This window comes from Malania oleifera, chromosome 11, assembly GCF_029873635.1.
Source record: "Malania oleifera isolate guangnan ecotype guangnan chromosome 11, ASM2987363v1, whole genome shotgun sequence".
Lineage (NCBI taxonomy): Eukaryota > Viridiplantae > Streptophyta > Magnoliopsida > Santalales > Ximeniaceae > Malania > Malania oleifera.
In genome coordinates, this window is record NC_080427.1 from 32,491,313 (window position 1) to 32,517,859 (window position 26,547).

At 36.1% G+C, this 26,547-nt stretch overlaps 1 protein-coding gene and 1 non-coding gene across 2 annotated transcripts; both read left to right on the top strand.

Moving 5' to 3' along the window:
• Positions 1–4,862: 4,862 nt before the first annotated feature.
• LOC131143583 (small nucleolar RNA R71) lies at positions 4,863–4,969 on the top strand. Its single transcript, XR_009133568.1, has one exon. It is a non-coding gene; the product is annotated as a small nucleolar RNA R71 (small nucleolar RNA).
• Positions 4,970–24,302: 19,333 nt separating this feature from the next.
• Positions 24,303–26,302, top strand: LOC131168288 (UPF0481 protein At3g47200-like). The gene has a single exon (XM_058127610.1). The coding sequence runs from the start codon at positions 24,362–24,364 to the stop codon at positions 25,973–25,975; it is 1,614 nt and encodes a 537-aa protein (XP_057983593.1). The 5' UTR covers positions 24,303–24,361; the 3' UTR covers positions 25,976–26,302.
• Positions 26,303–26,547: the final 245 nt, after the last annotated feature.

A 26,547-nucleotide genomic window follows, 5' to 3' on the forward strand; every position in this document is an offset into this window, starting at 1 on the left:
TCTTTTTTCTGTTCTTCTTTTATTTGCATGTGAGTATACTAATATAATATTTGTTATGGTATTTAGTGTGTGTATATTAACATTATATTTTTTGTAATATTTAATTAATATAAGTGCTATGTATATATGTATATTAATATACTATTTGTTGTAATATTTAGTTAACATTTGTATATAGGCTATGTATATATGTATGTTAATATATTATTTGTTGTAATATTTATATCTATGCTATTGATGTGTGTATACTAATACTTTGTTTGTTGTAGTATTTAATTAATATTTGTATCTAGATTATATATGTGTATATATTAAATGAGTGATTGTTATTATCATATTTATTTAACATCCATGCTTAATAACAAATATTCATGTTTATATTTCTAAGTGTTTGTTATTAAATGGTTAGAATTGTTATTGTAAAATTTTCTTGTTAAGTTTAAACTTTTATTGTTGTAAGATTTCTAATGTTTTGTATTTTGATTGCACATATTATTTAATGATGATTGTTAATTTTGTAAAATTTTTATGGTTAAAACCTATTATTTAATATTCAATTTTAATGAAGGTAGGGTTTTTACATATTTAGTAGTTAGGTAATATTACATATTTAGTAAATCAGGATCTTAGGTAACTACATATTTAGTATCTTAATACATTTATTATTTCATAAAATTACTAGCTTAGTTTATCCCCTCACCCAATTCTAAAAAAGCCCCTAAAACAAACACTCCTGCACTCATAGGGTTTCCTGTTTAACACCCTAAAAACAAAAATCCCTAGAACTAAAGTTCAGTATTTCTATGCGTACTACACTTTCTACAACTTTCAAATAGGCAAATACTAAGTAGAAAGCCTTACCCTGGATTTAGGATGGTTTCCACCTCAACCCCACCGACAATCCGCTTCGGCAGATTTGCAAAGAACTTTCCTAGGAGCGTCATGCTGGATTCAGATCCTCGAACCAGCGAAAATTCAACCTGAAATCAAAGAGAGAAGAGGTAAGAACCGAATGATGAAAGAGAGGGAGATTTTGCACAGGAAATGAGCTAAAAAATCACGTTTAACCCTATTTATTCTGTGAGATTCGTCAATAAGCCACGTCACCTCGTCGACGAGTCCTGTAGAAAGTTTGTCAAAGAACCTCAACCCTCGCCGATGAATTTCAAACTTCAGAATATCCTCTTTCGGTATCTTCTCATCGACGAGATCCAGAAAAACTCTGTCGATGAAACCCCTGTTTTTGTTGATGAGGCCTGGGAAATTTCTCGGGATTATCCCATCCAAAATACAACGTCGTCGACTGCCTCCTTCTGTTCCTGTTTCCATTTCCTTTTCTTTTTATTATTTAAATACCATTATTCTTCGGGTCGTTACAATACTCATATAAGATTAACCAACAATCACAATATAGGGTTAATGTAGTCATATAAAATCGAGTATAAATAGGCAAAATCTTGAAGCATGTGTAATGTGTGTGACTCGTTACACCTAGGAGATCCGTGGTCACCTATAGAACTATCGCTTTGACTCGGCCTAACTAGTATACCCTAAAAAACACTCAAAAATGATGGTTTCACTCATCATATATGAGGAGAGTGTCATGATCAAACATCCCACATACTGTAAGGAACAAACGCTAAATGTACGGAGTGGAATAGTCTGAAAACGATCCAGCCTATTTACGAGATGTTGGGTCCTTCACCCTAACATCTTCTCACTTACTCGCCATATCCAACCAAGGCCACCCTAGATCAACTTATTCGCAAACCAGGTGTGAATACATATGAGACATTAGGCAAGTGAAGAGTCTTCATATGTGGATAACATGTGTCTTGTCCCTGACTTTTGTTGTAGTTGTGTGGAGCAGGTATTAATCTTTCACCTCTGCTGGGGTATTTCTAGTTCTTTTTTTCTTTCTTCTGCTCATTTTTCAATTTCTTTCTTTTCATGGTCTGTTAGGACAATCATAACACTTCTTTTATTGTTTTCATACCACCTATGTGCATTAAGCTCGAACAAGAGTCCATGAAATAAGTATATTTCTAGGGGTGACTCAGCTTTCACATCTTGAGTAGGCTACAAGACTTAGGTTTTTGTCTCCCCACTATATGTCACCTCAAGACTAACAATTCAAAAACCAAGACTAGTGTACAAAGAATATCCAAAAAAAGCAGGGAAAGTTGAGTTTCATGAACTCTGAGTTGACGTCAAAAACTCAAAAAAACGAGAAATGGCTCAATAATACCTCACAAGGTGTCAAAGTCATCATGGGCACACTCTTAGTGTTCACAAGGAACCCAAAGTGCTACAATTCATGCGAATATGTATTTTTTAGCCTCAAAAGATACCATGCAAATACAAGAGTTTATATGAATAGATTAACACATTTGAACTACCAATCAACCTTCAATGAGTTATAATTCCTAGTTTAGCCATATAAATAAAAACTACACATAAATGACCCAAGTGTGTACTCTTAGGTTATATGCAAGTATATGAAGGGCATAAGTAGTGTCACACATGGCCTAATCATCCATATTCACACTTTTTTTTTTTCAATATTATTCAAAAATGAGAAAAATTGAAGAAAAGAAAGAAACTTCCCTGACTTATTGGTGAATCTGTAGAGGAATTAAATTTTCAGCTCTATACTCGTGCCAAATAAACTTGCATCAAAAATCTAATTTATTCAAAAGTGCATAGACAAATAAATAAATAAAGTAAAAAAGATAAAAGAAATAAACAAAAGAAAAACTCTTTGGGTTGCCTCCCATAAGCACTTGTTTTAACGTCTCTAGCTAGACGTTTCAATCTTCATCAACCAAGATTTCCAAGAGGAATAAATGCACAGTTCCTCTCCATTTGTTCTCCATAGTAGTGCTTCAATCTTTGACCATTAACTTTGACTAAATTCCCTGGGAAGAGTTTTAATCGTTAGTTGAAGAGTAGAACATGTTGTCCTGGAGCAAACTCACGCCTAAGAATTTGTTTTTCATGCCACTTCTTCGTCTGCTCTTTGTAGATTTTTGCATTTTCATATGCATCACCAAAGAATGCAAAGCGAAGATGCTCAGGGGATTGTTTCAACTCTAGAGATATAGGTTGCTACATCTTTTCTTTAGAGATTATAGAATTTGTCCTTGCTACCACATGATCTAGCCTCCCCACATGTTCTTGTGTTGTATTCTGCTGCAAGGATCGTTTTAAGTGATCATCTGGTACATCCTTTCAAAACACTTTTTCTATACCATGCTGAATGACATCTACCCAAAAGCAAGTGCTTGGATCTTCTGGGAATCTCATGTCTTGGTAGATGTTGAACATAACCTCTTCCTTGTCCACTCTCAATGTTAACTCACCCTTTTGCACATCAATTAAAGCCCTTTCAGTGGCCAAGAATGGTCAACCAAGAATTAGTGGAACTTATTAGTCTTCCTCCATATCTAACACCACAAAATCAGCAAGAAAAATGAATTTGTCCACCTTTACCAATACTTCTTCTATGATTCCACGTGAATACTTGATGGATTGGTCTGCTAGTTGCAAAGAAATGATTGTTTGTTTTATCTCTCTAAGTCCCAATTTCCTACAAATAGAAAATGGCATAAGATTAATTCTAGCACCAAGATCACATAAAACTTTTTCAAAAAATAAATTTCCAATAGTGCAAGGCAAAGTAAAGCTCCCTGAATCTTTTAATTTTTGAGCCAATTTCTTTTGAAGAATAGTACTGCACTCATCGGTAAGCTTCACTGTTTTGAACTCCTCCAACCTTCTTTTCTTGGAAATGACGTCCTATAGGAATTTGACATAATTTGGCATTTGTTTCGAGGCATCTACAAAAGGAATATTTATATGAATTTTCTTTAAAATATCCAAAAACTTAGAAAATTGCTTATTTAATTTTTGATTTTGAAAGCGTTGAGGATAAGGAAATGGAGTAGAGAGAATAGGAGGATTGTCTAGAAATGAAATTGTTGGTGATGTGTTAGTCTCTCCTAGTGTGTCATCCACCATCTCATCTTCTTCCACTTTATTCTTGCCTTGGCCATTATTTTCAGCTGTAGGTGTGGACATGATTTCCTTTGATGGTGACTTCTCAATTTCTCTCCCACTCCTATGTGTAATGACATTGCATTGTTCCTTTGGATTCACTTCAGTGTTGCTAGTAAAAGTTCCTCTTTGTTGGGTATTGATGGTTGTGGCCAGTTGCCCAATTTGCATTTCAAGATTCTTCATGGTGGCTCCCATATTGTTGCAATGAGTCTCGATGTTGTCCAACTGTGAATCAATCTTTTTAAACCTTGCTTTTGTCTCCTCAACAAATGATATCATGGCATCCTCAAGTGACATCTTCTTCTCACCTTGATGACTATCAAGTCCTGGAGGAGGTTGTAGCACATTCCATGTATTTCCATAAGACAAATTATTATGATTTCGAAGCCCTGGATGATAATATTGTGGCAAAGGATCACCATAATAATTGTAATTTCGATTATTGATGTATTGAACCTATTCTTGACTCGCTCCATTGCTTGGATCTGTCCTACTTGTGGCTGCCACATATTCTGCACTTTGTGGTATCCTCTGGGTTGTCAAAGCTCAAATTTGATGGGATAGAGAAACAACTTGAGCTGAAAATGCAGCAAACAGCTCCAATTCATGAATTCCAACAACTTTCTTAGCCATAGTTCTTTCAGTTGGCCATTGATAGTTATTTGAGGCCATTTCTTCCAAAAGAGTAGTAGCACCCTTAGGTGTGTTTGACGTCAAAGTTCCCCTCAGATGCAACATCAACTAAAGTCCGCATTTGCCCATGCAACCCATTATAGAAAATTTGAATCTGTAACCAATCCATAAATCCATGTTGTGGGCAGCATCGAATCAAATCTTTATACCTTTCCCATGCTTCCTAGAGTGATTCAAAATCATGTTGCTTGAATTGACCAATCTCACTCCTTAGTTGGGCCATTTTTGCTAGTGGAAATAATTTAGCCAGAAATTTTTCTGTCATGTTCTGCCAACTAGTGATACTCCCAGGTAGTAGAGACTGTAGCCAACCTTGTACTTTGTCCCTCAAAGAGAAAGGGAATAATCTCAGTCTAATGGTGTCTTCAGTAACACCATTGATCTTCACAGTGTCACAAATCTCCAGAAACATTGCCGGATGGATATTGGGATCATCAAGTGGTGATGCACTGAATTGGGCCTGCTGCACCATGCTGATTAATGCAGGTTTGAGCTCAAAATTGTTGGCATTAATGGGCTAGCATCCGATACCCGAATAGTTGTCATTCACAACTGGTCGCACATAATCCCTCAGGGCGCGTGGCTGTGCATTATCTTATCCGTTCTCCATGGCTAATACCCTCTTTTTCCTTAGTGCTCTAAGCATTCTTTCAATCTCTAAATCAAAAGGAATAATGGCACGGGTTCTAGCACTGCGCATCCAACATAAAAAACACACTAGAAATGCAGGAAAAAAATAATAAAAATAAAAATAAAATAAAGTAAAATAAAAAGGAAAGAAATAAATAAAAATATAAAAATAAAATTCTCAATTAAAACCAAAATTACTTTGTATCGATATTGGCAAAAATAAGATAAACTCAATCCTCGGCAACAGTGCCAAAAACTTGACCAGTGCAAATTGCAAGTATACAGTATCGTAGTTTTATAATATAATTGTAATAACCCTAAAAAGGGTTATACAAGATTGGTGGAGTGATTCCCCAAAAAATAAATAAATAAAAATTAATTAATTAGTTAATTAGTTAATTAATTTAGAAAAAAAAAAGAATTAAAATTTATTTTATTTTTTTAATAAAATATATTATTAATATTAATTAAATATTATTATTATTATTATTATTATTATTATTATTATTATTATTATTATATCAATCATCATTCCTGAAGCTTCTAGCTTCAGGAACTAAATTTGAAGAGAGATCCGCCCCACGCCCCCTTTCTTCCTTTTCTATCTACCCAACAGACCTGTGCAGTCTCTCTCTCTCCTCTTATTCTCTCCCTCTCTCCTCAATTACGTGTCAGATTTTCGGCCGATCAAAAATCGAAAGACACCGCTAGACTCCATTCTCGCTACCGTCATTTCTATCGGAGCAGATCGGTGGCAGGAGTGACGTAGGCATATCTCCTGGGGTAGGCCAATTTCCTTTTTTTTTTTTTTTAATTTCTTGCAAATTATAAGCTCGATTGAAGAACGGACACCACCATGAGAATCTAAGAATAATTCTCTACAATTCTAGCAGGACAAAATTCTCGTGGAGTCGTCGTGGACAAACCCCAAATTTGGGGTACGGGAGTTATATAGGGGGCCTTATTTTTAATTAATTAGTATTAATTTAGAAATGCTAAAATGTTGAGCATATAAAGTTGAAGAAGAATTTTTGGAATTTAGGGCCTGGGTGAGCGCCGCGGGTGTAATTTTGGAATCCGCGGGCAAAATTCAAAAAATTAAGTGGGGTTGTTAAATGTTAGTTTAAATATTAATTTGAGGTATATGGAACCTAGGGAACGTTAGATGGGTAGTATTTTGAGGAAATTAATTAATTAATTTAGGAAAAATGTAAATTGTAGGAGTTAAATTTCAGGCACCAATGGCGTAAGATTTGGGTCCTAACGAGACTATCAGTAAGTCAGGTAAGGGGAATAAATTCTAGCAGCGTTTTTAGAATTACTATTTGAATTAATATGTGAAAATGGGCATATGATATTTTGTCTGAAAATTATTATGATATAAATATCAGATAAATCGTGTGGCATTTGAGTAATTTTAAATTGTGATATTTTGGAGTGTGAAATATAATGATGAGTAATTTCTGAGAAAATATTGAAATGAGAATTATTGATGTGATTAGTGAAAAATAATGAAATATGGTATTTATATGTGAGTAGAAATGTTTTACCTGAAAAATAAGATTTTGTGAACTACTGATATGAGTATTTTGGGAAATGTGGAAGTATGTGAAATATAATATATACAATTATGAGATGATGAAATGTGCACAGAAAATGATGAGAATATTTATATTAAATTGAATTGAGATATACTGAAATATGATTGATGATATGCCAACATCGCACAATAATTGCGGGTGGGTGGTATTCCTTTCTTACTGATGTCGTTGGGGAGGTATGCTAAGTATGGAGACTGTGTGTGTGTGTGTGTGTGAAGTTCCTACTGATGTCGTTGGGGAGGTATGCTCAGTATGGAGATTCTCTGTGTGTGTGAAGTTCCTACTAATGTTGTTGGGGAGGTATGCTCAGAATGGAGATTGTGTGTGTGTGTGTGTGTGTGTGTGTGAAGTTCAAACTGATCCCATTGGGGAGGTATGCTTAGTATGGAGACTATGTGTATGTATGAAGTTCCTATTGATGTCGTTGGGGAGGTATGCTCCGTATGGAGATTGTGTGTGTGTGTGTGTGTGAAGTTCCTACAGATGTCATTGGGGTGGTATGTTCAGTATGGAGACTTTGTGTGTGTGTGTGTGTGTGAAGTTCCTACTGATGCCGTTGGGGAGGTATGCTCAGTATCGAGACTCTGTGTGTGTGTGTGTGTGTGTATGAAGTTCCTACTAATGCCGTTGGGGAGGTGTGCTTAGTATGGAAATTGTGTGGTGAAGTTCCTACTGATGCCATTGGGGAGGTATGTTCAGTATGGAAATCGTGTTTTGAAATTCCTACTGATGCCATTAGGGAGGTATGCTCAGTATGGAAATTGTGTTGTGAGATTCCTATTAATGTTGTTGGGGAGGTATGCTCAATATGAAAATCGTGAATGTGTTGAGAATTGGAATTTTGTGAATTAATGTATTATGTAAAGTACATAAATGTGAATTTATATATACATAGATATGTAATGAGTTAAAATGGGAAATGGTTATGAAAATTGAAAGAGTGTGTGTTTTATAAAATAAATAATTGAGGCAAAGTGAAACTCTCCACCTGAGAGCTTACTGAGTAAGGTGAGTGTCCTGATAGGTATAAGATGTGGTCATTCCTATTTGCATAACGTGTTAGGGCAGAGGGAAGCTGCCTGTATGGGCGAGCAATCTTCCATATTCTTAGGAACTTCGTGGGTAATTATGTGTATTGGAAATGAATAAACTTGAGAAATGGTTTTAAAGCTTATAAAAGCTTATATTGTATATCTATATGATTATGAGAGTGTGAAAATCAGTGTATTTTCTTATATGAAATGTTATTTTGAAAAAAAGTAAAGCATGTTATAACTAAACTCATATGACCACTGTAAATAATTTATTCCTTCTTACTGAGTTGTGTCTCACCTAACCTATCTAAATTTTTCAGGGAACAGCGATAGACCAGGTGATAAAGCTCCATGATAGCAGGGAGCTGGAACCCTAATATATAGGGTGAGTTTGGACTAGGGGTGGCGTGATTCCCTAGGGTTGTATCATTTTTGGGTATGAGATAGTATTGTGTAAATATTTATGCTAGTACTCTGGATATTGTATTCTAGATGATATGATTATACTGTCCTCCGCTATTAGGTTTTATAAATAAAATGACTTTTTATCCAGTACCCAATGCGGGTCGGGTCGTATGGATGGTAGTAGGGTTGTTGACGTGACTGATTTATGAATGTTATTAAGGACGAGTGAGTATTTATTTATTATTTATGGATGTTGTCGATGATGTGTAATTTATTTATTATTGTTCATGAAAAAAAATTGGTACAAAAATCGGGGCATCACAATAATGATGTGTAGAGTATCGTCCTCAGGGATTGATGTCTTAAATTCACTAAGTGCCGAGTTTATAAAAACTTTGATTTTATTTAGAAAAATTAATGATTTAGATTGCGAAATTTAAATAAAGCTACCTTAAATAAACTATTCAAAAGAATTTAAAACTAGATGCCGCATATCAAATTACTAATGGTGAAAATTTCTAGGAAACCGATTTCACTTAGTTTCTTACTATGCTTTACTTATTTAGCTAATTCGACTTTGTTTTTCTGTTTGTTAGCAAATCACTAATTTTTCCAAAAGCCTCTTTCGATAATCAATCAGAACCTATTCTTGTTTATTATTTAACATAAGAGTATGCAAATTAATAACGCAAGAATATAATAAGTCCCTCGATTTTTTTAATGTTACATAGGTTCATACAAGTCTTTTGATCTCTATATTTACGTACGCTAAATTATCCAAGATCTATCCTATAATCTCCCATTTGGGTAGCAAATCAAAAGACTAATATCATTTAATTAATGGTCAATTAATTAAAAGTTGTAAAGACTTGAAAATTTAAAAAATTAAAATAATTAGAAAAAAATATAAATAAAATAATAAATAAATAAATAAAATAAATGGCGTAGGAAAAAGAAAATAAAAATAAAATTAAAGAAATTAAATTAAGATAAATTAAATAATTAAATAATCAGTTATTAAATTAAATATTTTTACATTGGATTAAAAAAAACTAATTAAAATAAGATATATATATATATATATATATAAAGTAAAAGAAGATAAGAAGAAGAAAGTAGAAGAAGAAAGAAGAAGGAGAAGAAGAATCTGGCACGGCCCCCCTGCAAATCTCCTGCAGCCAGCCACTCCGTCTTTGTCTCTCCTTCTCTTTCAATTACTCAACGGGTTTACGATAGATCGGGAAATAGAAGGTGCTGTTAGAATCCTAGTTCCGCTTGCCGCATTCTACTTAGACAGAGCATATTTTCCTGGGAAAGACTTAGGTCATGACTCCTGGGGAAAGGTAATTTTTTCCCATTTTCTCATTTCGCTGTTAATATGTGGTTTTAAATCGACGAGCCGGAACACCACCCGGGGGGTCCTAGTCGTCGTTACGGCGTTGTGATGGGTAATTTTTCAAATGGAAATTTTCTAACCCTACTCCAAAGCGAGAGTGGGATTTGAGAATTGGCTATATACGGATATTATTATTTATTCAGGGAATTATGGTCCTTAAAAAAATATTTAATAATATTATTCAAGAATAATTTATTGGAACTAGGAATTTAATTTCAGGGTCCGGGTGAGCGTCGCAGGTATTTTTTGAAGTCCCTGTTGGCGTAGTTCAAGAAATCAGGTAAGGGAAAAAATATATAATAAATCAAAATTTTTATGAATTTAATGGAAAAATAAATTGTGTTATATGTAGTGTAATTTTTCAGTATGGGTAAAATGTTAGCCATTTTTTTATATATTTTATTTTTCGAATTTAGGGATGTTTATTAGACATGTATATGTGAAAATGAACTCATGAAAGTGGAAACATATTTTAAGAGAATTTATATAAGAAATAAAAGGTATTTTTAGTATATAAACATTAAATGTTTGTTGGCTTATTTTACAGGTAGTGTATGAGTTTTATTGCTAAATTGTGTGGCATGAGTAAAATAGAATTTTGTGTGGAATTATGTGATAATATGGAAATGCATAGGAAGAACATGAAAAATGAAATGAGCATGAAAATGATATATGAAATATGCTGCATGTGAGTGCTAAACAATCATGAAAACAACCACGGCTAAAAGGATGTCGAAGCTAACTAATCACGGCTGAAAAGATGCCGACCACGATTGAAAGGATGCTGAAGTTAACCAACCACGACTGGAAAGATGTCGAGTGTTTATGAATTAAATAACGGAGTATGACCTGACCCTGCACTAAAAAGGGAAGTGATGGAATGGAAATGAAATGTGAAATGTGCTACTGTAAATGCGAAAGAGAAGAGTCACTTAAAGGGAAAATGCAATGCTGCAATATTAAGCCAATGCTATGAACCGATGTGTTGGATTAAATAATGATTAGAGAAGAATATGATATGATCTTAGAAGTATGAGTAATAGAACATGTTACATAGCCGAGGCGTGTACATTTCGCCAAGGGCTGCTGGTAAGGACGAGTCACTAGTAGTACAGGAATGGCCAGTAGCAGCAAACGTCTAGGACAGAGGGGGACCTCTTGTTGGTGGGTAGAATTCTGTCCTTAGGGTCTCGCCGATAACTTTTGTCTGAACTGTGTTGTTAAGTACGAGATCAATTTATCACTGAGGCTCTACTGAGTAAGGTGGAGTGCCCTGGTGGTATGCCTAAGTTGTGGACTTTGGTCTTGTTCAAAGTATCAGAGCAGAGGCGGTTGCTACTTGTATGGGCTGGGCCGTTGGGTAATCACCCTATCCTGCGTAATCGACGGTGGTGTGTATAAATATTTGCATGGTTTGAAGAGGATCAGAAAATGATTCGGAAATTAGGAAATATGTTAAGAATTTGCAATGTTAAATATATTGTTGATTATAACTCATGTGGCCACCAACACTGTTCAATATTATTTCTTCCGTACTGAGCTTGGGTCTACCCGAATATGGCATTGTATCATTTTCGTGGGATTTCCCCGAGATCGAGCTTTGAGATGTCGAGGTTTTTATAGCATTATTGGGGAATAGAGAAAAAGAAAATGGTATATTTCTATGTTAATTTTGGGATGCAAATATTTATATTTTACGTCCTTATATTTTAAGTCTGTGGAGAAAAGTAAGTTGTGAACATACTGAAGTGTTTTGGAGATATATGTAGATTTATGGAAATGCAGGTGTTTGATAATTTATTATGGATTATAGATAGATTTTAGAAAACTCTAGTATTATAATTGGGAGATTATATTTATGTTTTCCGCTGCGTATATGTTAATTATGGATTATCAGGGATTTTATCAGGTATAACGCGCCGGACCAGAGTTTAAGGGTTCGGGTCGTTACAAAAGCATTAAGCACAGAATAACTCAAATAAACATTAATGAAAACTACTTCATATTAGCATCAAAGAGCATGCATAGTTCGAAACTGGTTACATCGTTTTCCTAGAATACAAAAATTTAATTCGTTCCAAAAATTAAATTCAACATAACAGATTTCACCATATTTTATTCTATTTTGAGCGTATGGGAAAAATCAACACTTGCAGTAATGTCATCGTGTGTCGCGAACACTTCGAGCACCGCTATTGTTCGCCACCTTCCGATTCTGAAAAGATATTAATTTTCTTTACGCCGTCAGCCACTTTGCTATTGTGTTTGTTGAACTTCAATCGCGCAGTTGCTAGAAGAAAACCTCAAGAAAAAATTCTCCCATTTTTCCCAAATTTTGGTGCAGCCTCACCCAGCTAAGATGACCCGGCTCCATGGCAAGGTCACATCTCACCTTTTTTGTTTTTTTTATTTTTGTTTCTTTTCTTTTCCTTTTTCAAAGGTACACAATTGTTCACTTCCACTTTAGCCCGATTTGGACCCGCCTACGGACTGTTTGTAAACTCGCATGCGCAAAGCATTAATAGTTGTAGAGCTCTTTCTTAGCTTTCTCCAAAATTTTGAATCATCTCTATCGGAGTTCGAACGAGAAAAATTTGCCCCGATTAACTGAAAAGAATTGTCAAATGTCCATAAAAGGCCCCGTCTTGTAACTTCACGTATGATTTTTGGGACCTTCCGCAGCCATTAGTTCACCAAAACGCAAGGATGAAAAGAATGAAAAATTGTGAGGTTTTCTATTTTTCTACGGCATCTTCAATCATCTAAATCGGAGATCAGATGAGAGGGTTACGCACAGATTACAACAGTTATACGGTTTTGAGCTTCCCAATAGGGCTCCGCAATAAAAAAATACCAAAATTCATAAATTAACCAATAAATCCAAATATTATAAATAAAACTCAATGTTAGAATATTGAGAGTAATTAGGTATTTAAATAAAAATATATATAATTCGTTATGCATGAATTAAAGCACCTAATTACGCAATTTATGCGCGTAACCAGTGTGTGAGGTAGGAAATGTCTTGTAACTCTTGTGCATGTGATGTGTGTAAGAATACTTTGCAAAATTAGAGCGAATGCATGCGCATACATTTTATGTTAGTATAGAAGACCAAAACTAAGTTTTCATCGAGTCATGCTAGTGTTTAAGATGTCAAAACAAGCTTTCAAACATAGTTTTTTAAACAAGACATCTTACACTCATCAAAACCTCATTAGGACAAGCCTAAAGTATCATTAGAACAAATATAATTCATATGCACTTGTCCTTGCATAGGCTACTTCATTTAGATACTCATTAGTATGAAAAATAAGGGATTAGTCAACTAATGCATCGCATTCGTCTACTAAAAATTCCAGTAGCATAAGTTGAGTTTCTGCCCAAGCGAGTTGTCGATGAATGGGGCCGATTCGTTGACTAGTGAGGCTAAATTGTTGATTGAATGAGACTTTTTTGATTTGTTTGTGTTTTTTGATTTTTTTTGAATTTTTCGGTTTTGGTTGTTTTTGTTTATCTTTTGTTTTTTGTGTTGAACGGGTTTGGTATCGGCATGTACGGTGGTGGTAGGGAAAGGAGAAGAGTGGGGTTTGGGTGGGGTGGGGTGGGGGGTGTTTGCCTATATCTCATCTGGAAATTAGGAATAGCTTTTCCCAAGAGGGGGGTGAATTGGTGAATTATGGGGTGTGATTGGATTAAAAAAGTTCTTTCGATTTCTTTGAAGAATCCTTAGTCTTTACACAACTTAACCACTTTTGACTTGTTTTTTTAATTCCTTAATCATCAAGAACGTAGTTCTTTATTCCATCAATTAAACACAATCTTCAAACCAAACCCAATCAATTTATTTGGCAAGTAAAAGTTTTAAACAACACAACAACAAACCAAGACATAAAGTATTCAGCACTTTGGTAATCTAGATCGTGAGATGTTGGTTTGTTTATATAGCCATATGATTATGAATATAATTTATGCTTACTCGAAAGTAAAGCCATTGTTAAATAAATCCAATCACTTTTCCAAATATTTAGAATTCACATAAATCTTGGTAATTATCTTTGGGGGGGTGTTAACCAAGTAACGTACTCCCGATGGTTCGAAGATTGGTGTTAACCAACGTACTCCCTTTCGGTTTGCAACCCTAAATCAAAAATTGAATTTAAAGTTACGTGATTTCAAAAATATGCATCGTATGTATATTAGATATTTAAATATCCCACGCAGAGTGTATATGAACTGAAATTAAAGAATTAGGGAAAGAGCGCGTGAGACGGAGATTTTTACGAGGTTCCGGCTTATACCCAGCCTACGTCCTCGCCTTGGCAAACCACCAAAGGATAATAACAGTTCCGTTGACAGGGGACAAAAACCGATTACAATACCTTTGGTTAAGGCTTGACCTGCCCTTCTCAAACGACATTCTCTCGTTAGAGTCGTCCTTACATAGCTCGAGTTGCCTCTCTAAGCAATATCCCCTACTTAGCCCCAACGAATCCAAACACCTTGGACGTCAAGAAATCCAAACGAACTAACAAGATCTGCGTAACACGTATTACTCTCTCAAAGAACAAGTGTACAATTATAGCACTCTATATACTTAAATGTAAAATATCAATAGGAAAGAGAATGAAGTCAAGTGTAGAAAGAATGCACCAATATCCTTATTAGAGCGGATTAGTTAGTAGGAATCAAAGGAAGAAGGTAAGAGGGATCAACATTAGAGGTTCTCTAGCAAAAGAAATTTTCCAATGATGATGAAGAGAAACTTAGGGCAGAAACGAATACTTTCAGATTCTCAAAAACAGAGATTTTTCAAGTGAGTTTTTTATTTGTTTTGCAAAACCATGTATGTATAGGGCTTCAAACTTCCAAAGTTCCTTAAAAGCATTTCCCGATTTGAGAATATTTAAGGTTTCAAACGCATAATTAAAACATTCGAATTTTAAAATTTGCCCGGTGAACAATTTTTAAAGTATGACCGCATTGAACCTTGTTTTAGTGTTTTGGCCATAACTTTTTCTTATGACTCCAAATTAGGTGATCTGGTGTCAAACGAAAGCTAAGAGAAATCCTACAACTTTCGTGTTTTATCCACTATTTAACATAATGAGTCTTGATAGAGAAAAATTACCTCAATGCGGCTGGATATAAAAACTAACAGCATTTGGGAAAAAACTCTTTTTGTGCTCTTTATTCCACAAATGATAAACCTTTCTTAAAATATTTGTGACCTTATAACAATATTGATTCAGGATGTTAAAAAGTATTAGGTCTAGAAGTTAACCTAAGAGCTTCAAAATATTCAAAGGATATTAAACATTAAAGCACGTACATGAGACTAAAATATGAACATTCTAAGTTCCTGCGTTCTATGCTTTGTCCTTTGATTGAATCCATCTTTCTTCAAAAACTTCCATATTTCTTACGCTTTCTATTTGCCTATTTCTTTGGATCTTGGACTGTGAATACCTTGGCTTCAACAACTTATATTGTCCTCTGTTCTTCAACAAGATCATGTCTTGGCTGATGTAGCTTCATTTGATCCTTGTGAGCACTTTAACCTTGCTTCCATCATATTTGATCCTTGTGGGCACTTTGACCTTACTTTCACATATATGAATCCTAAAATATCATTATTCACACAATTACATTAAATTTCACTTGTTTGTTAGCATCAAAATAAGATAACAAGATTTTAAGCCTTGTAAGGCCAACATCATCGATGAATAATTCTAGTAGCTAAATCATGTCTTTCAGCCCAGATGACTCGTTGACGAAAAAGAGAGACTCGTCGACGACTGAGGTAGACTCGTTGATGAATCCATGACATTCGTCAATGATTAACAGCGAGTAGACCTGTAATAAATGAGCTTCAAATGACTATTTTTTGCTTTGTCTTGCATTAATAAATGCCCAAAGGCTAGACAACGATTAGCTCATCCCCTTGCCCTTAAATACCAACCATTTGCATTTATTAAGATCATTGATTGAATATTGGTTGTTGATCAAATTAGTTGGTGCATTCATTCTAGGTTTATTGTTTCTCAAAGCTCTCTTGCACTTCATTCTTGATATACATCACTTGCTAAATAGAGTAGTGTGAGGAATCAATTTGTAATATCAGCTCAAGGAGCATCATTTGTAATTTCTACATTTGTTTTTGATTCATTGTGGATTTGAAGGTTCTTAGTGAGCCACTTGTAAGGAGGTTCTTGGTGAACTCTTTGGTTTCAACTCTTGGTGAGCAACTTGGTTTGGTACTTGATTTGTAAAGGCTTCTCCATCTTAAAAGGATATCAGTTAGGGGATTTGGCAATCCTTGAGTTGGTCTCAAGGCGTAGACGTAAGCCGAGTGTCGAACCACGTTAATATCTTGGTGTCAAGTTTTTATTTCTCTCTCTCATTTATTTCATTTGCTTGTGATTATTTATTTTGAAATTTATTGTGATAAAATTCACTTGTATCTTGCGAAGATATTTTGTTTTTGTAGAAAATTTTATTATCCGCGAAAAGTTTCCATTCACCCCCCTCTAGAGGCGCTCATGGGCCGACAATTAATAATAATATATAGTAAAATAATATATGATTATCTTCTAATATGCTTTTTAAATTATAAAATAGTCCCTAAATTTTATTGTATTTATAATATTGACCCCGTCTATAAATAGTTTCACTTATAAGTGACCAAAAAAACTATTTTAGATTTAGTTTCAAAATTCACTTAAGTAGTTCTAAAAAAAATTGATTTTAGAAAAACACTTATTACAGAAGTGTTTGTTGTCATGCAAGTCAAACGCAATTTTTTTTCTTTCCCTTTTTTTTTTTTGTGAAAATACTTATTTTAAGTGATAAGTGCTATAAATATTTTTTTTAAGTGCTCCCAAATAGTGGTGTTTGGAACCACTTATGCAAGAGTGTTTCTCAAAAAAGAAAAGTATTGAATTTAATGAGTACTGATGATAAGTGCCAAATTGAAAAAGTGCTAAAAATTATAAGTGATGTTTGCTTATGTTTAAAATAAGTGGTATTTAAATACTTACTTTTATAATGGGGCACTGTATTATTATTTTTAAACATATTTTAAATTAAATATATTATTATGAAAACAATTTTATTAATAATTATTTTAATTATATATAATTACATTTTGAATATTTTCTATTAAAAAATAATATAAGGTTGTTATTTGTAATTAATAATAATATTATAATTAATATATATTTATAGCTATTACTATCATAGTAAATTATGATAAAAAGTAATATTATTAATTAAATTTAAAATTATAATTTATTTAATCTTAATTTAAATTAATAAATAGTCCTTGTTCAATCCATAATTGAATTATAATTACAAATATATATTTTTAAATACATTTTAAATAAAAATATTAATATTATATGATTAAAATTTTAAATGGTAATTATATTAATTTTCTAATTAAAATTATATATTTTCTATTGACTAAACAAATATAATATTATTTATTTGTTAACAATAATAATGTCATTAATGTCTATTTAATTATTAATAATTAATAGGTTATAATGCATTATATAATAACATATGATCAAGTTTTAATTAAAAATTTAATTAATATGGGTTGAACTCTTTTTTACTTAACATTGTTAAATATGTATATAAGAAAAATAATATCATTTATTGTGCGTAGAACAATAGTGGTTTTGCGGAATTTAGAGTTAGAACAGTTAGATCATATTAATTTTTTTAAATTAATATTAATAATTAAATTAGTATTTTTAATTTTTAAATTTATTTAAATAGGACTGTGGGGGCTTTAAGAGTGCATTTGTTTCACGAACCAGGAGTTTTTTAGGTTAAGTCACTGTTAACCCATTTTTGGGGTAGTGATGGCTCCCTCCCTCCCTCCTGATGGGTGGAGAGGAACACTCAGTTACTGGATGTGACTGAAACTCAGTGAGGATAAATACCAAACAAGTATATTTCAATCTGAAAAATAATACAGAGGAATTCAAACAATAAAATCTCTCGCTCACTCACTGGCTTTCAACTCTCAACACACCACATTGCTCACATTTACTCACACACAACTCAGCTATTTATAGTAATTATAGAAATCAAATAATCAACAATGGTGGGTGCAAATCTTCAATAGAGGTGGGCTGGTAGGTGGAGTAGGTTGCCTGAAAATCTCCAATGTCCACAACGGTGGGCTGCCGGTCTTCAATGGAGGTGGGCTGCCGGTCTTCAAGTTTAATCTTCAACATCCCCCCTTAAACTTGACTCTCCTAATTTTGTCATTCCGAGCATTGTCTTCAGTCTTGCAAAAATATCATGTCTGAGTGGTTTTGTGAAAATATTAGTCATCCGATCATACGTTCTGCAAGATATCAATTTCACTTCTTTCTTCCTGTAACCCTTGACGACATGTTTTGCTTTGTATCTCTGGATTTCTCTTTGAGTGTTCTTCTTGGTCTTGTAGACCCATTTTACACTAATAGTTTTTCGGTTCTTCGGGAGATTTGTCAACTCCCAAGTCTTGTTCTTCTTAATGGATTGAATCTTCTCATCCATCATTTTTCTCCATTTTTTTTCTACGTTAGCTTTCTCAAAGCTAATTGGGTCGCTAGTTAGCAACAGGCAGTTTAGAGCAACATATTCTTCCATTGGTTCTGTATTTTCATACAGATCGGCTAGATTTCGAGCTCCTCTAGGTCTCATGTCTGAGATTTCACGCTCAATTGGTGATGAAGCTTCATTCCTCTGTGGTGAACCATGTGGAGGTGTCTGCAGCTCAGGAATTTGTGGCTCGATAGCCACTTCTTTTGTCTGTGTAGGTTCTTCTACTTCAAGTGTCAATTCCGCATCTTTGGAACATTCAGCTTGATCCCATTTCCAGGATTCATTTTCTTCAAAGATGACATCCCGGCTGTGAAAGACTTTCTTGTTGATGGGATTGTAGAGTCGATATCCCATGGTGCTGTCACCGTATCCTACAAGGATACACTTCTCTCCTTTATCATCCAGCTTTGTCCTTCTTGCTTCTGGGATCTTGGCGTAGGCTATGGAGCCAAACACCCTCAGATGACTCACACTGGGCTTGTGAGTACTCCAGGCTTCATATGGTGTCTTTGTATCAAGACTCTTCGTCGGACACCTATTGAGCAGATAGACTGCACATAACACTGCTTCTGCCCAAAAACTCTTGGGCACATTTTTATCCTTTAACATGCTTCTAGCCATGTTAAGGATTGTGCGGTTCTTCCTTTCGGCTACACCATTCAACTGGGGAGTGTATGATGGTGTGAACTGTTTCTGAATCCCTTGTTGTCTAAGGAATTCCAGGAAAGCTTCGTCTTTGTACTCTCCTCCTTGATCTGACCGGAGTGACTTGATGCGGAAGCCACTCTGTTTCTCCACAAGAGTTTTGAACTTTTTGAACTTGTCAAACACCTCTGACTTCCTTTTCAAGAAGTAAACCCAGGTCTTCCTGCTGTAGTCGTCGATGAAGGTGAGGAAGTATCGATTCTGTCCATTCGAAAATGGTCTTAGTGGACCACACACATCTGTGTGTATTAGCTGGAGCGGCATGGTTGATCTCCAGTCGGCTTGCTTTCCAAAGCTGTTTCTGTGTTGCTTGCTCAAAATACAGCTTTCACATATCACATTTGGATGATGGATATTTGGTAAGCCTTTCACCATCTTCTTACTTCCCAATTGTTTCAAACTTTCAAAGTTTAGATGCCCATACCTTAGATGCCATAGCCAGTCTTTTTCTTTGATGATGGCGCTCAAACACCTTGGCGTATCATGTTGGATGGCAAGCGGAAACATTCGATTCTTTGCCATTTGAACTCGAGTAACAAGCTTTCCTCGAGCATCTATTATCACCATCTGCTTATCACTGAGGCTAATTCGATAGCCTCTCTCCACGAGCTGTCCGAGACTAAGTATATTAGTCTTCATGGCTGGCACATAGTAGACGTTGGAGATGTAAGCATGATCTCCAGACTTCTGTTTGATCAAAACATCTCCTCTCCCTTGGACTGGGATTTTAGAATTATCGCCGAAAGATATCTCCCCCTGAACTTTCTCATCAAGTTCAAAGAATAGGTTCTTTCTGCCAGTCATATGGTTGCTGGCTCCAGAATCAAGGTACCAAACACTCTGGTCCTGAGGAGTTGCATTGTGTGCCATCAGCATCAATGACTCTCCATCTGCATGATCAGTTTCGGCAAGGTTGGCCTCCTCGCTAACCTTTTCTTGTTGTCGCCCCCAACATTCATTGCTATAGTGTCCATACTTGTGACAATTGTAGCATTGAATGTTTCTTTTGTCTATATTTGAGCGATTATTATATCCTCCTCTTCTTCCTTGTCCTCTGCCTTGTGGGACATAGCTCTGTTGATTTCGTGCTCCTCTAGTGGGACCTCTTCTGCCTCTGCCACCTTCTCTGGAGTTAAAATTTCCAGAATTTCTTCCACGAGATCCTCGGTCTCGTCCTCTTCCTTGTTGTGACGTCCCCCCTTTGTCGTATCTATCTGTAGTGAGGGACAACTTCGTTTGGAGAGCTTGCTCCAGTGCTTTATCATCACTTCTTCTATTGACTTTTTGCTCATGGGCTTGGAGTGAGCCCACAAGTTCTTCTACAGACATTGTTTCCAAGTCTTTTGTCTCCTCTAGGGTCACAGCTATATAATCATATTTTGGATCTAAAGATCGCAAAATTTTTTCACAAATTCTCTCGTCATTGAGAATTTCTCCATTTCTTCTTAATTGATTTGATACTACCATTACTCGTGTATAGTAGTCTGAAATGGATTCAGTAGACTTCATTTTAAGAGATTCGAACTCACCTCGCAATGTCTGAAGACGAATCTTTTTTACTTTATCTGCACCTTTGTGTGTTCGATGGAGAGAGTCCCAGACTTCTTTAGATGTCTTCGCGGAGGCAATGATTTCGAACGTGGCCTCATCAAGGCCTTGGTAGATTATGGATTTTGCCTTGCAATCTTTCTTTCGATCGGCTCGCAAGGTCGTTCTTTGAGCTTCGGGCATAGCTGCTTCGACTTCTTTTGATGGGCTTTCTCTGTACCCATCTTCAACGATATCCATGACATCCTGAGAACCTAAAAGGGCTCTCATTTGAATCGACCAGTTGTCATAATTCTCTCGGGTCAATTTTGGAATGACCGATTGAATAGTACCGTTAGCCATCGAATTCAATATATAAAAAACAAAGAAATGGGGGCTGATTTTGGTAAATCTAATGCCACCAATAAATTCAGAAGATTGAAAAACCTTAGGAACCGGTTTTGGTTTGCAAAGAACCGGTCTAAAAATCACCGAACCGGCTATAGGAAAATTCTGGTGAATTTTTGAACTAACCGGTTTAACTTAACGGCCACTTAACGGCGTTAATTTTTCCGTTAAGCCACGTGGCGTTCTCTGAGCTTGCCGCGTGTCCGCTTCTGGAGGCGGGTCGGATGCGGGTCATGTCTCGGGCACGGATCCGGGTTGCTGGTCGTTGGATCCGGTTCTCGGGTCGATGGGCCGGGTTGCGGGTCGCTGTCCGGGTCGGATCTCGCCAATCGGGCGAGGAAGACGCGTGCGGGAGCGTGAGGCGCGTGTCGCCGTCGGCCGGAGTCTTCGTCGGCGCGTGCAGCGCGTGGGAGAGCGTGTGCTGTCCTCCTGTGTCCGTTTGCGACGTGGTTTTCACCGTTCGAATCGTCTTGGATGGAATTTCAAAATGATAGGCTCAATTTGAATTTTGAGCAACTTCAAAACTGGGAGAAAATCGAATTTCTCCTCTGTTCGCCTCTGTTTAGCGAATTCCGGCGTACTTAGATGCTCTGATACCACTGATGGGTGGAGAGGAACACTCAGTTACTGGATGTGACTGAAACTCAGTGAGGATAAATACCAAACAAGTATATTTCAATCTGAAAAATAATACAGAGGAATTCAAACAATAAAATCTCTCGCTCACTCACTGGCTTTCAACTCTCAACACACCACATTGCTCACATTTACTCACACACAACTCAGCTATTTATAGTAATTATAGAAATCAAATAATCAACAATGGTGGGTGCAAATCTTCAATAGAGGTGGGCTGGTAGGTGGAGTAGGTTGCCTGCAAATCTCCAATGTCCACAACGGTGGGCTGCCGGTCTTCAATGGAGGTGGGCTGCCGGTTTTCAAGTTTAATCTTCAACACCTCCCTCGTGGTTCACCCAGCTAGACTGCAGGCTTGGTTTATATTCTCAATGAGTTTGATAGTATCAGATTACAACTCAATTTAGCAAAAAAGAAAGAACAAGGCTAAAGAGGAGCAGCAACGGAACAAATGAAAAATCAAAAGAGAGAGAACTTTTTAGTTCTTTTAATTTATTTACTCAATATATAGACCTTTGAATACAATTCCAATCTTGACATAAAAGCAAGAAAGTTAAGGACTTGATTCATCTTGTTGGAGAACCTTGACATAGTGAAAATTAAGTCGCTACTCGCTCCTATGGATGTAGGCATACTATCGAATCACGTTAAATCTGTGTGTTTTTATTGCTTTATCTATTTTTGTGTTTTTCCATACTATTCATCATGATTGTCACACGTTTTCCAACAATTGATATCAGAGCCACGTTATGATGTCTAGGATTTCTTCTGCGAAGTTCGACGCGGTCAAGTTCAATGGATTTGCAAATTTTGGATTATGGTATAGGAGGGTTAAGGATTTATTAGTGTAACAGAGCATGCTGAAGGCGTTACAGAAAAAGCAGTCGGAAGGCATGGACAACATAAATTGGAAGGAATTGAAAGCGAAGGCTATGGCAACTATCAGACTTTATCTGACTGATGACGTGATGTATCACGTCATGGATAAGAAATCACCGGTGGCAGTTTGAAAACAAATGTGAGTTAGGGGCTTGGTGAAATTTGGCTCAAAACTTACAAATGGGGGCTTGGTGCATATATTAATTAAAAATGTCTGGGGAAGATATATTTAATTTGAGCCAAATATGTTGACTATGCTATAGATATCAGCATAAAGTATGCTGAAAATGCTATATGACATATATGTTCCTAATTAACTACATATCAGCATGCAACTTTCCAGCAGCACTATGCGGCACAAGCTTAGTTATTACCACTAGTTTGCTAACTTCAAATGATCTCTTCCTGAGCATTCTTCAGCTTGTGCATTGTATGTGAAGGAAATCCAATGAGAAGGTTGTTCAGACTTATTGCGATGTGATTAGACTATAAGAGAATGCTGTATTAAACTTTGGTGAAGGAGGAAGTGCAAACTGCTATTTAAAAAAGTGACTACATGCAATGACCTAATAAAAGGATGGAAGAAAAATGCATGCCTAGTATTTTGATTGGAGAAAGAAAAATAAGGAGAAAACTTATTTTTTATTTATTTTCCTTCTATATATATATATATATATATATATATATATATATAATACTATAAAAATAAAATTTTATTTTAATATATTTAAAAGTTAAAAAATGAAATACTAATGGTGTGTAAAATTAAAAGTTTGCTTGTAAATTGGTTATATTTACAAAATTTTTTCCTTCCAAATTCTCCAAGCAAGGGCAACATTGAGAGAATTTCTTAACAGACTGAATTTTCTCCTAGTTTTAGGGGATTGGGACGTAGTTTATGGAGAAATTAAGGTTCTACATGTAGTATCATGCGTCTCTTAATTTGTTGATCACATGCGAGCAACTTGTATTGGCATTTTCTAGGTAAAAGGTTTGAAGTAGGCAAGATTTTATATTCATGGAGACGAAAAGCGGAGGCGCTACATCAACTCACATTCTTTACAAAAAGCATGCATGCAGATCTATGTAATGTCATTTTAGCAAGCAGATTTGAGTTGCTATGTGTCAAAGAACGTGTAATCACATGGTCATGCCGAATACTTTGAAATCATTGTTTTTAACATGGATCTTTTCAAAGCTCAAAGGGTTTCTTAGAAAGATGAAAATAGCTATTTCGGCAATCATATGTTGGAAAATTTGGAAGTAGAGGGACGGAAGAATCTTCAATGAGAACTTTTCCATGGTTGCGAAGGTGTAAGAGAAATATTTATCAAACCAATACCTCTAGATTAGGTCCAATTTTTTCATGTCTAATCTGGATTGGGAAAAGTTTTCTTGTGTTTTCTATAATTTGAGAGGGTGATTAAGCTCATCCCTTCTCCTATTTATATTTTCTCGTTCGGGAGGATTGAAGCTTCTTGCTTATTACTCCTTTAATAAATTTACCCTTTTTTTAAAAAAAAAAATTGAATTCTAGAAGATTATGTAGTATTCCTTGCTTCACAATGTTACCAGCTAGCCAGCTAGCTCCTCACATGCATAGGCGTTTTCTAAAGTCCAAACGTCACCCAAACGAAGGATATGTGGCATTCCTTGCTTCACAATGTTATCAGCACTAGATCCTCATATATATATGCATTGGCATGCAAGACTGCGCGAAGATTGGTAAAAACAGATATCCATAGATCGATCCAAACAGAGTAGCTCAGTTCAGTGGAGTTACCATGGATGCTCATGGTATTGAGGAGGTACCCCGTGAGGAGTGGATTCGCTCGATAACAGAATCGAACTTGCCGAGCGAATTGCCGCAAAAAATATGGAGGGTTCCGCAGATGCTGCGAGAACAAACCTCCATTAAGAATTATGAGCTCGAGAAATTCTTTGAACCCAGGGTGGTATCCATCGGTCCTTACCACCACGGCAAGCCCAAGCTGAACCTGATGGAGGAGCTCAAGCCCAATTTTGCATGTCAATTCGTCTCCATCATTAAGGATGCTGCTGACTCAAAAAATTCCAAAACTCAAGCTACAGGTAGAAAAGCTGGTCAAGACCAACTTTGCACTTTAATCGTCAAATTGTATGATAAGATTCTTAAAGAGATCAAAGAGCTGAGGAGCTGCTATGCGGATGAGAACTCGACAAGCGAGTACGGAGACGAAGATTTGGCGCGAGTGTTGTTCCTGGACGGGTGCTTCATTCTGCAGTTCATCGAGAACCGCCAGGGAAAGAACTCCGAACAACCGCAGATGATGAAGAGTCACTACGAGGCGTTCGTGGAGCAGGACTTGTTCTTGTTGGAGAACCAACTCCCCTTCAGGGTCCTTCAGATTCTAGCGGAAGAAAAACAATCCCACCAAAGTAATCCTAGTAAGGATGATCACCTTACTATGACCGTGAAATTCATCTATAAGATCAATATGATCGCAGAGCCGAAATCAGTTGAGACAAACAAATGGTGGAAAACCCAGCCGCCCGCCCATCTCCTCGAGCTGCTGCGGAAAATTCTCCTCAATTGCAATCAACCAAAGCCAGAGCCAGATGGTGCCGCAAAAATAGACAAGCAAAACACACCAACAAAACCAGATGGTACAGCAGAAGTAAACAAGCGAAACACAGCAGCAAATGCAGCTGGTGATAATCATCAGCGCTGGAATGCAATAACGTTTTTCTTCAAATGCATCAGTGAGATCGAAAAAAGATTAACAAGAATACGTCGGCGCAGCGGCAAACGCGAAACAAAATCCAATCGCTATTCTTACCGCAACGTGAAGGAGCTCAGTGCCGTGGGGATCAAGATGAAATGCAGCAAGACTAGCTATTTAACCGATGTTTCCTTCGATAGTCCCGCTTTCCTGTTCGGCCACTTGAGGCTTCCCCCCATCACTATGGACGACTCGACCGGCCCCAAGTTCATGAACTTGATGGCCTACGAGATGTGCCCGGACGTCGCCGACGATGAGTTCGGGGTCACGTCCTACATCTGCTTCCTCGACTCCCTCATTGACCATGTGGACGATGTGAAGGAACTGAGGAAGGCGCGCGTGATCGACAATGGCCTCCGCAGCGACGAGGAGGTGGCCAAGCTCTTCAACGATATCGGCACCGACCTCGTGCCCAAGTCCAAGACTTACAAAAAGGTAATGGAGGATATTCAAAAACACTGCGATAGTAAGGTAAAGTCATGGATTGCCCTCTTCATTAACCGCCATTTCAGTACGCCTTGGACTGGCTTGGCCGCTTTGGCTGCCGTTTTTGTCCTCTTCCTCAGCAGTGCGCAAGCCCACTTTCAAGTCTTCCCTCGACCCGGTTCTTTCGATCCCATTTGCGAGTATAATTAAAAGAACATGTTTGCAGGTAATGTGCTGCCCCATCAAAATGTGAGTTCTTCATATGGATAAGTTGGACATTTCAAGTCTTGGTCTTTAATTAACATCACTTGGTTTTTCTATAATTTTTGTCTACGTTTAATTTGTTTGATTTTGATTCATAGAGGCATGGTTAGATTGGTTTATTTGAATTATTGTATTAGTATTTTTTTATTAGTTTTGATGTCTAAGATGACTTTTATAGTTTATATATAAATCATATGAGTTCTGCTTGTTACTATGGTATCTCTCCGCCATAAGCGAGAACTATCAATAAATTTGGGGTTTCATTTAAAAAAAATTGATTATTTGGTTTTGGTTCCCACTTTCTAGGTGCTTTTTGTTTTTTTTTTTTTTTTTTTTGTTTTTTTGGCCAATATATTTTCAATTCCCATTGTTTGTCTCAATGTGGTTGGTCGCATGTTGTTGCATCAATTAATGTTTGTTGCGTGAGTTGCTTGTTTCAAACTTCAAAGAGTTTTAATTAAGGATTGGTTATACTCGTTTTAGAGTTAAGAGTTGGATTTTAAAAATAAAAAATGGTA